An 18306-nucleotide genomic window follows, 5' to 3' on the forward strand; every position below is an offset into this window, starting at 1 on the left:
AAAATATTTTTACTCCTTTTCAAACTTAATATTTTTAGACATTTCTATGTTTATATGTTATATACTAGTTTTTATGGTTTTGGTTCAATTTTTTTGTTTGGAGTTAAGTGTTGTGTTCATCTTTGGTAAACTAGTATGCATTATTGTATAGGGGCCACCTAAAGCCCCCTCTGGGTGCATGATTTTCTTGCTGTGTTGATAACCTATTGGGGGCCTTTGGCTGTTTTCTGCTCTCTGACACATTCCATATTTCAATTCTTAATTCTATACTTCTTCAACACTTTCTTTTCAATGTATTGTTAGTAGTTTAAACAGATGGTAAATATTTGTGACAAAGAATCTTACATGCTAAAAAGAAGTCTGGCTTTCCATGAAAACATCTTTGATACATAAACCTTACTCAAAGTAATATCAATTAACTTAAGGTGAAAATAAACTTTCAAATGCCCCAAAAGGCAAGGTCCGACTGTGTAAGGCACTTATGGGTAGTCAAGGTTGTTAAAAATTAACCTCATCTTTGAAACCATGTCTCATATGCATCCAATGAAAATCTCTTTTTCTATATAAGATATGTTTTTATTACATTAAATACCTCACCTTCATAAATTTAGATATCAGTCCACTCGCTGCATTATTCAACCGGAAACCAGCCAGAAAAAGAACCATGACCCCGTGACAACCTCTCCCACCTGACACCTGTGCTTCCTAAACCTTCATCCTTTTTTCCGGTTCAACAACGCATGCTGCACGCTTTTGTGGAGGAGGAAAAAGTTTATTTTTTGCAAACAAGTGGTTTATTATATATATAGAAATTTAAATTGATATTTTTGTTTATTATAAGTATATTTAGATAATTTATCATTATTTTATCTGAATATTATGGATAAAATTCCAGCTTCGGCTACCCAAGAGGTAAGTGACAGTCAAATGCACACTTCCAACAGTAATTTGTTGTCCCCTTGGCGTTCGGCCACCCATTCTGATGACTTTTGGGATAGAAGTTTGGAATTTCCAGGTGTTTCAGGTGTTGGTATGGAACAGGACTCAGAACCTGTTCCTGTCAGGACTTTGCCGTTCACTCCTGGTGCCAGTCAGTTGAGGCTATCTAGGCCTAGCAGGGTATCACATACCGTTACTAGGCCTGCACAGATACCAACGTCTCCTGTGTCTTGCACGACAAGCAGGCAGGAGACGCTACCAGCTGGCATCAGGAGTGACCCCTTTTCCAGGACTAGGTGGCCAATGAATTTTGCCTACCCTCCCATGCCTATGGGTATGCCCAACTTGCCCCCTTATCCCCAGCCCTTTGACCCGTATTCGGCTCAATCAGTTTGGTCTGGTCAGGGGTTTGGTGGTAGACCCTCTTCAGAGTCATCCTCTTTTAAGGATGAGATGAGGAGTCTTACCACATCCATACACAAGATTCAAGCTACTGTGAATGCTAAGTTTATGGAGTTTGGTAACAGGCTTGATCTGATGGAGTCTAGGGGTCTGTCTCAGGATCCTGTACAGGACCCTCCCAGACCTCCTAGACAGTTGTTGGAAGACGACTCGGTGTCTTTGGCTCCTAGAAGTCAGGAGGGTAACTTTTTGGATGACCAAGGTGGTATTTCAGATGTTGACAGTGTAGTAAGCACAGAGGGAGATGCTTTCATTCCTAAGGAGCCTTCTTCAGGCAATTCTGATTGCCTTAGGAGTCTGGTCTACTCGATTCGCAGGGATATGTCAGATATGCCCATGTCGTCTCCACCTAGGGTTTCTTCTACTCCTTCGGATTTCATGGCTTGCTCAGGTATAGTCAAGCCAGAGTCTAAGGGGTATTATTCTTTTCCAGAGTCGGGGCATTTTACAACTGCTTTGTCTTTTGTAAACTCTTCTCTGGCTGAGAATCTTGCTAACACTAGCAAAACTGGTGGTAGTAAGTTCTCTGGTTTCGGACCTGCCTCTTACCCAGGGAGATGTAGATCTAAGGACTTTGAGATCCATGGATCTTCCTTGGGTATGTCGGCTCCTAATTGTGACAGGGCTTTTTCTAGTTTACTTGGTTCGAAACCTTTGGATGGCCTCAGACTTTCTCAAGCTTCTTATGTCAAGTCAGAGAATAATCTGAGGTGTTTGACTTTTGTTCTTGAGACAGCTGAGCACTTTTTGTCAGCAGCTGGGTCTCTGTTAAAGGACAAGGGGAGGAATTTTCAGACTTGAGGTCTATGCTGCTTCAGGTAGACAAGAGTCTTGGAATGTCTCAATTCCTTCTTCTTGGTACTGTGGCCAACTTTACTCTTGCTAAGAGACAGGAGATTCTTGATAAATCAACTGTCTCTGAAGCGCTTCAGCAGAGACTTGTCAGTTCTCCTTTGTCTAAGGACAAGTTGTTCTCTGTTTCCTTAGAGCAGTTGCAGGAGGAGTTGAATAAGGCCCCTCCTGTGGTCAAGGTGGATGTGAAGGTCACTGATGGGAAAAGATTTGTCAAGACTACTCAGGTTAACAATCCTTCTTCTTCTCATCAACCCAAGGCTTCTACCTCTTCTTCTTCGAATTCACAGCCTACGAAGAGACCAGCTTTTTCTCGTCCCAACTATTCTAGTGGGAAGAAAGCTAAAGTTGTTAAGGGAAAGAAGCAGGGTAAGTGATGTGTTGTCCCCTCCGTTGAATCGTTCCCCACTGGAAGAGGAAAACTATACTTCTCCTCTTCCTCTTCTTCCAGTGGGGGGCAGGCTGTCCCACTTTCTAGATCAATGGGCTCTGATAACTTCAGACAAGTGGGTACTTTCGATTTTACGGAGGGGATTGGAACTTCAGTTTCTGGAACAGCCTCCTCTTTCTCCTGTTCCAATCAATCTGTCAGTGACAAAGGATTCTCAAAAGAATCAGTTGTTACAACACGAAGTGAACATTCTAATACAGAAGGGTGTGTTGGAGGAGGTCAATCCTCCTTTTCATCTAGGGTTTTATTCCCGGCTGTTCTTGGTTCCCAAGAAGAACGGGAAAATGAGACCAGTTCTAGATCTTTCTGTTCTCAATCAGTATCTAGTGGTCCCACATTTCAAAATGGAGACCAACAGGTCTATCAGGTCGACTATTCATCTAGGAACTTGGACAACCTCTCTAGATTTGATGGATGCCTATTTTCACATCCCAATTTCTCACAAGTTTCGTCATTTCCTGAGACTGGTTTGGGCAGACAAGGTTTACAGTTTCAAGGCTATGCCTTTTGGCCTGGCTATTGCACCCCTAGTTTTACCAGGATTTTTCAGACGGTGGTGTCTTATCTTCATACTCAGGCAGTACTCATTCACTCCTACCTAGACGATTCTCTTATCAAGAATCATTGCCGATCTCTTTTGGAGGAACACACCAATTTGTCTATCCTTTTACTCCTGAGACTGGGTTTTTTGATTTCATGGGAAAAATCAGAGATAATTCCCAGTCAGAGTTTCAATTTCCTGGGAGAACATTTTCGGACAGATTTGGGTCTAGTGCTTCCTCCAGAAGAGAAGGTAGTCAAGGTACGTCAGTTAGTCAATGCTCTGACTCAGTTTTCATCTGTCCCAGCTCGTCAATTGCTTCAGCTGGTGGGTTTCTTGATTTCGATCATGGACGTCATTCCACTAGGACGTCTACATATTCGTCCAATCCAGTGGTATCTGTCGGAGTTTTGGCACCCAATTTCTCAGTTGTGGGAGGCACCTGTTCCAATTCTTCCTCGGTTGTTACCTCATCTTCAATGGTGGCTTCAGGAAAAACATCTTCGGAAGGGAGTTTTGTTGGATCCTCCAGACCCCAGCCTAACTCTGTTCACAGATGCGAGTTTGATGGGTTGGGGAGCTTATCTGGAGGGCAGGACAGCATCAGGCCTTTGGTCAGGTGCTCAGTTGGAGGAACACATCAATCTGCTAGAGATGAGAGCTGTGTTCCTTTCTCTCCGTCAGTTTCAGGCTGTGGTTCAGGGTCAGTCACTACTGGTTGCCACGGACAACTCCACAGTAGTGGCTTATCTTCAGAATCAAGGAGGGACCCATTCCTTTTCTCTGTATCATCTGAGCAAGGAAATTCTTCTTCTGTGTCACAGTCTCGATATAATTCTGTCAGTGAGACATGTTCCAGGCAGTCAAAATCTTCTGGCGGATGCTCTCTCCCGTTCCCGTGTTCCAGTGAACACAGAATGGGAAATTCATCCATCAGTGTTTCAGGAGATCATTCTTTGTTGGGATCGTCCTCATATAGATCTTTTTGCCACCAGTCTGAATCACAAGTTGGAGACTTACGTTTCTCCCATTCCAGACGAGAAAGCCTGGGCAGTAGATGCTATGACCCTATCTTGGAAGGGAATGTTCAGTTACATGTTCCCTCCTTTTCGTCTTCTTCCAAAGATCTTGCACAAGATTCAGAGGGATCTTTGCAAGACCATTCTTATTGCTCCGGCTTGGCCACGACAGTCTTGGTTCCCAGAACTACTACTTCTGTGTTGTGCGAAGCCTCTTCGTCTTCCTCTAAGAGAGGATCTTCTGTCTCAATTCAAAGGAAGAAAACTGCATCAGGGTCTAGAGAATCTCCATCTGCACGCTTGGTTACTGTCAGGAATTCCCTCAGAAAGGGAGGCTTTTCTGAGGGAGCAACCAAGCGTATCTCAGGATCAGTCAGACAATCTACAGGAGCAGTGTATGACTCCAACTGGTCAATTTTCTGTACTTGGTGTCTGTCGAAACAGATTGATCCTATCACAGTTACTGTCCAACAGTTAGCGGATTTTTTCCTTCATCTTTTTGAAGAAAAGGGTTATTCTCCTTCTACTATAAAGGGATATAGATCTGCCATAGCCAGAACAATATCACTTTCAGGAGGCTCTGATTTTGGTGACAATGAGTTTTTGTCTTTGTTGATAAAAAACTTTTGCCTTAATAGACCTCGTCAAAGGCGTTTGGTTCCTTCTTGGGACTTAGGTTTAGTTTTGAAGGTTCTTCAGTTCCCACCTTTTGAACCTTTACATTCAGCCTCCTTGAAATTTTTATCTTATAAATGTTGTTTTCTGATAGCTTTGGCTACGGGTCGCAGAAGGAGTGAGATTCATGCCTTGTCAATTTCTGAGTCTTGTCTCCGCTTTGCGGCTGATAAGTCTTCAGTTACTCTTCTCACTGATCCATCTTTTTTAGCAAAGAACCAGTTACCTGATAAAGGTTCTGGTTTAATTACTATTCCTGCGTTACCTCCCACAGCGGATAATCAGGTTTTGTGTCCAGTGAGAGCCTTGCTTGTTTACCTAGCTTCTTCAGCTAAATTAAGATCTGCTGGTTCTTCTAGGTTGTTCATTCCTATTAAAAAAGGAATTTCTGACATTTCTGCTAAAACCATTTCTACCTGGATTTGCAATACTGTCATTTTGGCTTATAAGTCTGCTTCTTCTGAAGTTTTAGTTAAACATCAAGTTAAAGCACATGAAGTTAGAGCTTTAGCCTCTTCTTGGAACATTTTTAATTCCTCCTCTATGTCGGAAATCATGTCAGCTGGTTTTTGGAGGTCTGATAGTGCCTTTTATAACCATTATTTACGTTCCATGCCTCTTCATTGTGACAACCTCTATTCTTTAGGGCCTTTAGTTGCTGCTCAACATGTTGTTTTTCCTCCTCCTAGTGATGGGGATTCAGCGCTTCGTTAAATTCTGTTATCTAAATTTATGAAGGTGAGGTATTTAATGTAATAAAAATCAAATTTTTAGAATTAAAATTTAGTTTTGTAAATTAAATACTCACCTTCATAAATCAGAGGTCCCTCCCCCCTCCTCTTCATCCCCTTAGTGCCTAGCATTTTAAGGAATAAATGATGAAGGTTTAGGAAGCACAGGTGTCAGGTGGGAGAGGTTGTCACGGGGTCATGGTTCTTTTTCTGGCTGGTTTCCGGTTGAATAATGCAGCGAGTGGTATCTAAATTTATGAAGGTGAGTATTTAATTTACAAAACTAAATTTTAATTCTAAAAATTTGATTTTTCAATTGCAGTGTCTTTTTATACTCACCTGAGGTCTGTAGGAGCAACAAACAGATCTGAGTTATACGCCAGGAACAGTGGAATCACATACTCCTGACCTGGTTGTAATGTCTTTAGCTTGGAGTATTGACCTAATTCTATGTAGGTCACACTGATCCCGTACTGTTTCAGATCTTCAGTTTTACAATAAATATCAACTGCAAAGGTTAAACTGTTCTCCATCTGAAACAGACAATGTGATATAGGAATACTAACTCTTTACAAAATACAATTAAAATGTATGGGTAGATGTAATTTATTCATAGGTCTTTAAGCAACACTTGTGATCATATTTACAAATTATATAAATGTATGACAATAACTTAAAATTGTATATTGGTGGGTTCAAGAAAGAACTGCACTGCCTCCAATTCCCTATGCAGATAAAAAGACTGAGAAATCCTCAAAATATGAAGCTTACTTATTTTCTATAAATAGATACTCAATTATCATATGAATTAATTTCCTTCAATTTGACAAATTTACACCACTGAATAACGTCATTGCATGCATTTTTTGTTGTTGAAAATTTCAAATATGCACACAAATACAAAGCTATAATGTCCAATTTTAAGAATCATACCTTCGTGGATACTAAACATTAATTTCACGATCCAGAGGGAGATATGAAGATTTGGAAATATGATTTGTCGAGGGTGAACAAATCTTCATATTTCCCTGAGGCCAAGGGAAATAAATGTTTTATTCCACTACCTATGCTTTGTTTACTATCTGAACTTCATTAATTAGTTTGTCTACATTTTTTTCCTTATCCGCTTGTTTGTATTACTATTAAATACAAACATGCACATTGATAAACAGTATGAATAAACAGTTAACTATTTAATTTGAATATAAATAAATTTGAACATGCTAATGATAAAGTTATATGCTATCGCTACTTAGAAAATAAGAAGTTCAAGACATTATGTACATAAACCTGGCATAATGTCGCACGATTTAGTCCCAACATTTCAGAGGGGAATATGAAGATTAGTTCAATGACAAGTTGGATAGTCTCAACCAATCAAATATTGTATAACCTATCAATATGAATAAACAGTGGAATAAAAAAACTTCTCTCACTTATTAGGAGTAATCCATTAAAACAACTGCTTGAAGGTACAAAGAGTATATTTTTAAATGGGTCAGGGGTAATAGATGCTTTTATGTCCATCGATCTGAGGTATGCAAAATTATCAAAGAAACATATTAGTTTTTGGAGAATTTTGGAAAGGCTTCTGACTCTGCAACATCCATTTGAATGATATGCCTCTTAAAAGTTCCCTCAAAAAACCAGGTTTTATTTCTTGACTATTTTTTTTGTCATGACAGAATCATTTGTTCTATATTTTCTATATTTCTGATGACATCCAACCAAGTTACACACCATCCTTATGTTCCTTACCTTGAGTGGCGACATGATTTTTATAACTTTACTACCATGAACGACATCAATATGTAATAGGTACCAGTACTTCGTGGAATGCTGTCAAATGTAAAAAGTTCTTGTCTCAATTATACATATTTAACAAATCTCTAGTTCATAGTTTAAAAATATTTTATTGTTCAAAATGACAAATGGATCAGATGGAAGTTTAACAACTTAGTAACGTCTTCTCTAGTCCATAACATGCCTTCAATTTCTTGCAACATACTGTTAAGACATTAGCAATCCTTATTCTATATACAACTTACTTAAATATATCTACTATTATTATGAAGCATGTCACCTAGCACTTTTTTTGCAACAGTCTTCAGAATTGCTGTAAATTAATCAATTTTCTTGTAATGATAAGAATGTTATCACATTCTTTTTACAACCTTTATTTACAGATCAAGAAAGAACTTTTAAAATTTCCCTTTTAAAACATTGCTTCTAAATTAATATCATTGTGTCTCTCATAAACTATATCTAATACATGTACAACTCTATGAAGGTAACCAAGTTGGTAGGGTAGGATTTTTACTGAATTTGGATTTGTAAAATACTCTGGATAGTTATTCTGTCAAAACATGCTGGTTCTGAAAATTTCATCACACAACAACATTTAAGGAATAACAACATCAAGCTATATCGTAAATAACACATACTTTATCATGCCTATATCTATTTAAGTATATCAATATAACTTTATCTTAAATGTCATTATCATGATGGTATCGTTATATCATATACAACAACATTCAACAATATCAAGTTTACCTTTCTGTCAATTATTTCCTCTGGCTAAGAAAGAAAAAAACCCTGAACATTATAAAAAGTAAAATAACAAAATACTATCTACAAGGAAATTCCAAATTGGAAATTCATTTACCAAATGGCAAAAACAGCATTTTGTATTTGTGAGGATAGCCAATTAATTTATTTGCACCTCTCATAGTTTAATCCAAAATACAATACTTTTGTGTTAATTATACAGTCAGGTAAATAGTATGAATTATTATACTGATACATTTTTACTATTCAGTATTTGTTATTTACAAAATTTCCATTGCAACACAAGTGTAGTATTTTCGGTTGGCATTGAAACTTTAATTTCTGTTAGGGCTACAATTAAAAATATTTCAGTTTGCCCAAACCCGACCCATGATGACTGGGTGTGGGTAGGTAGGTAGGCAAATTCTTTTTTTTTTTTATCCGAATTTGCATGAAAATATTAAAAGATCTTAAAACAGTATATCTTTTTTTTTTCTGTCAAACCTTTGTAGAGACAACCAAAAGCCATGAATTAAAAACCTTTATAAATAAATTAGTCTACTATATGATTTGTATCCTGAGATGTTTATAACCCTGACAATTGCTAACTGTGTGAAAGGGCTGTTGGATTTGTGAAGTGATTTTCAACAGTTCCATCAACACGATGTTTGTGTAAAAAAAATATCAGCTGATTATGTAATGATTAAATTTGTTTGCAGTTTTTAAATCCTATTTCTATTACATTAAAATAGATTAAATGTCCTAAAATATTTATATGAATTATTATCTACCATCCTTAGTTTGTGTCTTTTTTATGTTTTGAAAACAAATTTATATTTTACATTATCACACAGGTAAACTAATTTGGCTATAATTTATAAATAGATCAAAGCATGTTCTGTAGAATCTCCAAACTAAAAACGTATTTGTTATAATTTTATTTCTTTAAATCTTGTAAATTTGAACTATTTGAATAAAAGGGCATCTAATTTACATGATAAAGGAAGATTATAATTAAAGACAACAATTTATCAAGAAATAATTCCTTTTTATTCAGTAAGAACAAAATCTTCTTGCAAGATCGTAAATTCGCAACTTCCGGATCCATTTTCTGTCAGAATAACATTGAAAATATTCGATTGCACATGGTTTTGAACAAATCTACCTAAATATTCTTATCAGATATTCGATAACACGATGAAATTAACATTGAGCATATAGGTAAGGGTTTGGTAGTACAAACAACTACAGCGTAAAAAAACTGTGCCACTTCACATGTTTTACTTCTTTACGTTCGTTAAATCAGAAGATAAAAACAGAGAACATCGAATATTGATTAACTGCGTCTCTTATTCGCTTTCTTTTAATCTTATTCACAGTTACTTTCAAACGCAAAGACGACAAACATTAAGTTTTGTACGATGACGGAGTGGACCCAAAATAAATCCGAAAAAAAAAATCTTCCAAAAAATGTCAAAAAAAGAATTTGAGTCGGCGGGTTTATTTTGGGTCGGTCGCGTTTGGGCAAACATACAATCTTTTTATTTTGGCCTAATATGTCACCAAAAAAATTGATCAAACTAATTCTATTTGGCAACTAAACAGGGTGGTAAAGGTTTTTTTCATGCAACATGTTTTGTCATTAACTTTCCATGTGCAGCCGTGAAAAAGGTTCATTATTCAACGTGTTTTGTGAAATCGGTAAAAAAATCAACATGCAAGTAATTATGTCACCCGATCGACAATGTCGGGTGACATATTGCTTTTCCTCTATTATTATTATTTTTCTTCCACCTAATTTTTTCCGGCAGTTTTCTCGGAGCCAATGGAACCATTCTTAATGATAGTTAACTATAATGAGGAACACAAAATTCCGGGTTGCAGTAGGTCTTAAGACCATGAAAATGGCTGCCGTTACCATGGAAACGGAACAATTGTGAAAAATTCCAGTTTTTGGTTTCAATGAATTATTTGGAGTTACTTTAACTTAGAATCATTATATTTTGATACAATGTAGGTGCCGGGCATATACTGGTTTTGGATGATTTTGGCAATCATTGGAACTATCATGTTGCCATGGAAACTACACCAAAAATTTCCAAAATATCAAAATGCTCCAAATTTAATAAAACTCCACAGTAACGATGAGCAACATTGGTAGATGTGCAATTTGGTGTTGGAATTTCAAAAATGTCTGCTGTTATCATGGAAACAAGTCAAAAATGGTGAAAATGCTTCAAAAACCTTAATGTGGCATTTACTTTTTTAAAATGGTAGGTCAAATCCATTGAAACTTTGATGGTATGTTCCCTCTCATGTACCAATGTGGTATCTGCCATTAGAAATTTGGAATGGTATCTGTTACCATAGAAACCAGCCAAAATGTCAAAAATTTCAAAATGCTCCAAAATTGATGAAACTTACTATATTTGTTGACTGTCAAGTCTACATGAGACTTTTGAAGTTGGAATGACCAAAATGGCCACCGTTGCCATGGAAACTGCAGAAATGTCAAATATTTTCAAAATGCTCCAAACTTAATGAAACTTAATATTATTGTTAACTGGCATGTATAGATGAGACTTTTGACTTGGGAATTTTCAAAATGGCTGCTGTTGCCATGGAAACAGAAGAAATGTGAAACTTTTGACAATGCTCAAAATGGCTGCCGTTGCCATGGAAACAGAAGAAATGTGAAACTTTTGACAATGCTCAAAATGTACTGAAAATTTACAGAAAGATATATCGCAATGCGTTGATCTGCATTTACTGTTAAATTGTTTTCAAATGGCTGCCGCTTAGTGGCAATGGGGGGAAGGGTGACATCCGCTATTGCTTGCAATGGCAATTCTAGTTTTTAATTGTTCCTTCATCATGAAATGGCAATTTTATTTCGCATTTTTCCGTGCAGATACCCCCCTTATTATGTTACACCACTCACTTAAATACAACCAAGTAATGTAAATTAAATACTGAGTTGGATTTTTAATTGACACAAAAGCCATGTTTCCTCATAAAGATACAAAAAATTTCATGCAGAAAGATACCTCTAGAATATAGGATTCATGTACATTTCAACCAGAAATGATTAAGCACCTACCTTGCATGACCCTCAATAGAAGGTCAAGATCGTTTGGCATCCCTGTAGTAGATTCAATGATATAATAGGAAATCTTAAAGGTTTAAAAGATTGTTAGGACTAAATGTAAATACCAAATATACAGCGGTTTTATATTTCAGTATAAAGTTATTGACTAAGACACTTAGGAAAGACTTAATCTACATCTTTGTAAATAAAATTCCATTTGAGTTGATTGTCAAATTATGCTCTGTTTTATATACAACATACAAACCTTGTCTGGAGTAAGGGGAAATAACTGCAGACATGCTCTCTTGTGGAATATTGTTGAAGATAAATCAAAACCATCAACCTTCAAAAAATTTGGCATCAGCTATCATTTGGCATATCAAAACTTCATAACACATATAAAATGCATTATAAAAAGTTGATCAAAGAAAGAGTTTGCTTTCATAAATAACTCCAATTGAAATCTTAATTTTCTTTTCTCAACAAATCTTGACAAATAACTATAAAGAAATATTGGATTGCCATTTTCTGTCTTTTAGTAGTTAATGTATTGTTATTTTGAGTCTTGCTATTTCACTTTCTATACATGTATTCAGTGATGGTATACTTGACCATGTATTTATACTTTATTTTTGTTACTGCTAAGCAACTTTTAATTCTCTAATGTTCTAACCTGAATTTTGAGTCGGTTGATGTCCATCTTGTCACCTGACAGGTAATCTGGGTCATCATCAAATACAAATGCTCCCGATGATGTCATCATGTTACCAAAGGCTGCCAGAGTCTCGGCCACAAAATCATCTGATCGGGACACCAAACCATCTACATCATCACCACTGAAAATACACATAAAAGTAGTCTGAACTTATACAGAAAATATAAATACAAGCATTTATAGTCAAAATCATCTGTATAGGACGACAATCAACTCATCCAAAAACAAGAATGTGTCCAAAGTACATGGATGTCCCAATCACAATATCATTTTCTATGTTCAGTGGATCGTGAAATTGGGGTAAAAACTCTAATTTGGCATTAAAAGCAGAAAGATCATATCAAAGGGAACATGTATACTAAGTATCAAGTTGATTGGACTTTAACTTCATCAAAAACTACCTTGTCCAAAAACTTTAACCTGAAGCGGGAAGGACGGATAAATGAATGGACAAACAAATGGACGAACAGACCAGTAAACATAATGCCCCTCTATTATTGTAGGTGGGGCATAAAAATAAATATATATAGAACAAGGAAAAAGAGACATATATCATAAATTTTTTTTTTAATAAACTGGTTTTTGTCTACATGTGCTCATAAAAAAACCTTAGAAATTAACTAAATTGTGTTGTGCACATTTAAAGTTTGAACTAAAAATGATATCTAATTGCAGGACTTGTGGGTGAAAATGCCTCCTTTTTTGCAGCCAACTTTATAGCATTAATATACCATATTCTGAGAGAATCAATTTCTTCTTTGTATCCCACTCTGATCACCCCTTTTTATCGTTCTTCTGTGATATATATTTAATTACCATCCTAATCCCCCCTTTTTTTTATTTATATAAACCAGAACCTACCACTCTTCTTTGATATCAGGTAGATCTATCCTTTCATCGTTTTCATCACGTAGAACTATTTTGACCTGGTTATCATCTTTTCCTTGTCTTAACACATGACATTTCTTTATATGATTCTCATGGACCTACAAATAAATGAATAAATAATCACATGAAATATAAATATTGTCCTAAACATAATAAGGTTGAAAATACATATTTATTTAACCTATGTTATAGATTTCTATGTCCAATTGTCTTTATTTCTAACAATCAGCATTTGTGTCATGCACATCAAGATCATCATCTAGAGTGTTCTTCCAAACTGTTAATAGGACAAGCATTTCCGTAAATCAGCAGCCCAGCAAGATATAAAAAACTATTGAAAATAACCTTTTCAGGAAGGGGGGGGAGTAACTTGTCACAATGTCTAGCCATTTAGGAATTTTGATAGATATGGGCCATACAACTCCCAAAAATATCTTACTTCCATTTCATTTTACCACAGGTGGATAGTTGTCTCATTGACAATCATACCACATCTCCGTATTTTAATATGGACTAGCTGGGAAACTATATACATACCTTGATATCAGGGTGAAGAACCATAGAGGTTTCTAAACCAAGCTGAAATGTAAACAATATACTCATCATGTTCTTATTTCCTAGATCTTGATCTTTACAGTAAACTTTAGGGAGGCTTGGCATAAATAAAATTTCAAGGTAGCACAAGGGATAAGGGTTGTTATAACTCAATATCTGACATGGAATCCCTTACAAAGTAAGAGAGCCACATAAACAAATTCTATATCCTATTTTTTCAGAAAAAACCCACCTTAATTGATTGTATTTATGTAAATAACTATGATTTTATATAATATCCACTTTATATCTTCTATGGAATCATGACACAAAATAATTTCAAAATATATTTGAGTAAAGTTAATTTTTTACTGATCTATTTAATAAATATGCTTTTGCAAAGCTCAGAACAAAATATTATGACAAAAAACTTTAATTGAAAGACAAGTTTTTAACCAGAAATCTAAGGTTAAGAATTAGAGAAGTTTTTTAATTGGATTTTAACAAACCTGATTATTGATTTCAAATGCTGGTCTAGATTTGCTCTCGCCCTCCACGGCCTCAGGTGTCATCATAGCCTATAAATAAACAATAGCAATATTCTTAAAACTGTAAAAGATAGGTATTAGTTATAGCAATTTACAATTGGAACAAACAAGGGGCAATATCTACTCTTAAACATTTACAATCAATTAATACCATTTGATTATAACAGTTCAGAATGATGTTGGGATATCGTGTAAGTGACTTTTATAACAGCATCAACTCAAATCAAGCTGTAATATCACATTTCAATATCAGTTAAACCTGCGGCTGAGGATGTCTTAGTGATATTTTAGGATTTAGGTTATTCAATTTAAAATCAATGCATTTCATCCTGAATTATCTGAATGGATACCAATAGTAAGAATGAGATTTTAGAAGACTTAATTTCAGTATTTGTCCGATTCTGAGAGGTAATGACAATATCTATCGCACATGGCGTGACATAAGTTTATAAAAAGCTTGGCTATGAGCGAATGATATACCCTTGGCTTTTTCAACTAACTCCTCAATGTCATAACAGAAATTCATAAAAAAAAACAACATAAAGGAGATGATAATTTCAAAAGATATAAACCAGCCACCAAAGTTTTATGAAAACTGCTCCATAGAATTTTTCGGGTTATTGTCTAAAAACGGGAAAATCACACTTTTTTTAATGAATAAAACCCCACAACTCAGAAACGTAAAATCTAAAATTTATAAAAATCAAAAGGGAGCTCATGTCAATAGATATAAACAACTCAACAAAGTTTCATGCAAATTGGTTGGTAAATTTTTTTTTGAGTTATTGTATGACATGTTGACAACAGATGGACACACAGACAACAGTATACCATAATACATCCCGTAAATGGGCATATAATTATTCATCATAATAGGTATAGACAAAACAAGCTCTATGACTGACTTACATTAGTGACATCAGTAAGAACATCTATGGCCTGCGGTGTGACATTGAGAAGTAGTTGGTCCTGAGAGGCCATGATGATGTAATACGACTGACTTACATTAGTGACATCAGTGAGGACATCTATAGTCTGTGGTGTGACATTCAGAGGTAGTTGGTCCTGAAAGGCCATGATGATGTAATACGACTGACTTACATAAGTGAGGACATCTATGGCTAGTGGAGTGACATTGAGAAGTAGTTGGTCCTGAGAGGCCATGATGATGTAATACGACTGACTTACATTAGTGACATCAGTGAGGACATCTATGGCCTGCGGTGTGACATTCAGAAGTAGTTGGTCTTGAGAGGCCATGATGATGTAATATAACTGACTTACATTAGTGACATCAGTGAGGACATCTATAGCCTGCGATGTGACATTCAGAAGTAGTTGGTCTTGAGAGGCTACGATGATGTAATACGACTGACTTACATTAGTGACATCAGTGAGGACATCTATGGCCTGCGACATTCAGAAGTAGTTGGTCTTGAGAGGCCATGATGATGTAATACGACTGACTTACATTAGTGACATCAGTGAGGACATCTATAGCCTGTGGTGTGACATTCAGAAGTAGTTGGTCCTGAGAGGCCATGATGATGTAATACGACTGACTTACATTAGTGACATCAGTGAGGACATCTATAGCCTGTGGAGTGACATTGAGAAGTAGTTGGTCCTGAGAGGCCATGATGATGTAATACGACTGACTTACATTAGTGACATCAGTAAGGACATCTATGGCTTGTGGAGTTACATTGAGAAGTAGTTGGTCTTGAGAGGCCATGATGATGTAATATGACTGACTTACATTAGTGACATCAGTGAGGACATCTATAGCCTGTGAATGACTTTGAGAAGTAGTTGGTGCTGAGAGGCCATGATGATGTAATATGACTGACTTACATTAGTGACATCAGTGAGGACATCTTTGGCCTGTGGGGTAACATTCAGAAGTAGTTGGTCCTGAGAGGCCATGATGATGTAATACGACTGACTTACATTAGTGACATCAGTGAGGACATCTATAGCCTGCGGTGTGACATTCAGAAGTAGTTGGTCCTGAGAGGCCATGATGATGTAATATGACTGAGGTCGAGGTTCCTCCTTCTCTCCTTCCTCTGTATTATCTAACTGCGGACCAGCATCTAATTCATCATACATACTTTGATCTGTAGAAAGGATGTAAGGTTATTTGATTTACTCTATCAAACTTGTGTTAAATGCACAAAACAAATAAAATGGTTATACATTTCCAAAACTTTATCAATTTATGCAGCATTACTTTGAAACTTTTGAATTCCTTGGACCACAGAAAATTTTAAAATAAATGCGTATCATACACAACTGAATATAGTAAATAGAAGAAATACATTTATATAGAAATGAATATAAATTATGACACTAAATACTTTTACTAAAATCATTTCACAACATGTTAGTTTTTTATACAAACTGAAGAGTCCAAAAGCTTATATAAAGTCATCTTTATTTAACATTGTTCTTCAATGGAAAAACACCAAAACAAATTGAGTTGAAAAAAGTCTTTATCTACTTCATAATTGTCTGTATCATGATTTTGATGATATAAAACATAACATTATATCTATAAATTTATTCGACTATAAAGTAATGAGAAATTAACTCAATTTATGCTCTAATCAATTTATACAATAAATATTAGTGTTTATCAATGTTATTAATTTGTTAAATCGGATATATCTGAATGAGAACTTCATGCATACAAGTCTGACATAGCACACAATCAAACTTAGTTTAACTGTCCCTTTTACACATTTTAGTATATTAGCTGTAATAATAAAGTCATAAAATACGTTAAAAAAACGGCAATAGTACCATGCAAATAACAGGGTTAAATACTAAATCTACAAAGCGGTTAAACAAAACACCATCTCCAAACAAAAGCAGGCAAAAATTAGTTACTTGTCAGATTTTCAACTATTTACAGAAACAAACCCCTTGTTCTAGTTATAATTTTGGTCTTCATTTCATATTCAAAATGGTGTTATTCAATCACAGATAACCAGGTACAAACTGAGTAAAACAAAATACATGTAGAGATTTTGGTTATGACCAGGTCTTGGATGTTAAGTTAGCTTACAATGTTAGAAATATATTTTATAAGTATGAAGGGGTTACTTTCTATTAGTATATAGTCATAACTAATTATTAGTAAAGTACAAATTGCATTTTTTTTATGAATGTGTCTTTCTAGAAGTCTAGTTTTTCAATCAAATATCATGATTTAATTAGAAATGACAAACTAGTTTCATAAAAGATACAAACAGATTTCAACTTGTCTGAAATGGATGTAACATATAACGAAAATCTGACAAGTAAAAAAAAACATAAAAAATAACCTTGACAACATGGTGAACAACAGGTAAAAAGTCTTTGTAGTCCGCCTGCAAAAAAAGGTTTGATAAAAATAAAAAGTGAAAAAGAAAGTAAGAGAAAAGCTTTCAAAAGCTATATCGTAAACATTTATCAACTTAAATATTGTGTGCATTAAACAAGCTGTAACTAAGCTATCCTACACTCTTTCTGCTAGGATTATCCTTACCCTTTATCACCTTTTTCTTTAAAATTCATTCATTCATTGGTTGATGTTTAATATCACTTTAAACACTATTGTGCTATTTTATGACAGCCAGCATTTATTGGTGAAGGAAGCTACAGTGCTGGGAGAGAACCACAACCTAAGGCAGGAAAACTAATAATCCTAGTCAATTAAGGTTGGAGTCAAGTGCACCTGTCCAATGTCAGATTGGAACTCACATCCTCCCTCTTGACAGGCTAGTAGTACAGTAATTTGACAACCAGCAGGAAGACCACTCTGCCACCAAGGCCAAGAGGGATTTGGGGGCATAACTACAAATTTTAGAGCCCCTATTGTACAGGCAATAGTATGAGTGTCATAATTGAATGAAAACAGAAAAAATACACCCAAACTAGAGCATTTTGATTTAAACCAACCATCTCCACATTATTTTCACTGGGTTTACCTTTTTATAAATTTTAATGCTGTCTTTTTTCAATTACAAATTTTTGACTGTTCCTTTGGACAGTTTGGTATCATCATTTTTCTGAACATTCTTTAAACAGATGTTATATGCAAAACAGAAATTTCACATTACTGAGCAGTAACTTTAATAAATTCGAAAAATAATCTGTTTTCGATAAAAAAAATCTTACAGACTAAACATATAGGTATCAACTGTTACATTGTGATCAAAGTCATGTAATTTTATAGTAAATTTTAATGTTTAATTATATATTAATATTCAATAGGATTTTAAAAACTAGAGGCTCTAAAGAGCCTGTGTCGCTCACCTTGGTCTATG

The 18306-nt window shown here is 35.4% G+C and overlaps 1 protein-coding gene across 1 annotated transcript in view; it reads right to left on the reverse strand.

The window, feature by feature from the left end:
• LOC143048689 (intermembrane lipid transfer protein VPS13A-like) overlaps positions 1–18306 on the reverse strand; it is a 153952-nt gene that overhangs the window by 44633 nt on the left and 91013 nt on the right. Inside the window, exons 51-59 of the mRNA XM_076222496.1 lie at positions 15944–16113; positions 13955–14023; positions 13449–13490; positions 12885–13009; positions 11982–12144; positions 11574–11651; positions 8227–8250; positions 7429–7509; positions 6010–6203 (exon numbers count right to left, since the gene is read on the reverse strand). Coding sequence (XP_076078611.1) covers positions 6010–6203; positions 7429–7509; positions 8227–8250; positions 11574–11651; positions 11982–12144; positions 12885–13009; positions 13449–13490; positions 13955–14023; positions 15944–16113 — 946 coding nt within the window. The remainder of the gene's footprint in view (positions 1–6009; positions 6204–7428; positions 7510–8226; positions 8251–11573; positions 11652–11981; positions 12145–12884; positions 13010–13448; positions 13491–13954; positions 14024–15943; positions 16114–18306) is intronic.

This window comes from Mytilus galloprovincialis, chromosome 10 (genome assembly GCF_965363235.1).
Source record: "Mytilus galloprovincialis chromosome 10, xbMytGall1.hap1.1, whole genome shotgun sequence".
NCBI lineage: Eukaryota > Metazoa > Mollusca > Bivalvia > Mytilida > Mytilidae > Mytilus > Mytilus galloprovincialis.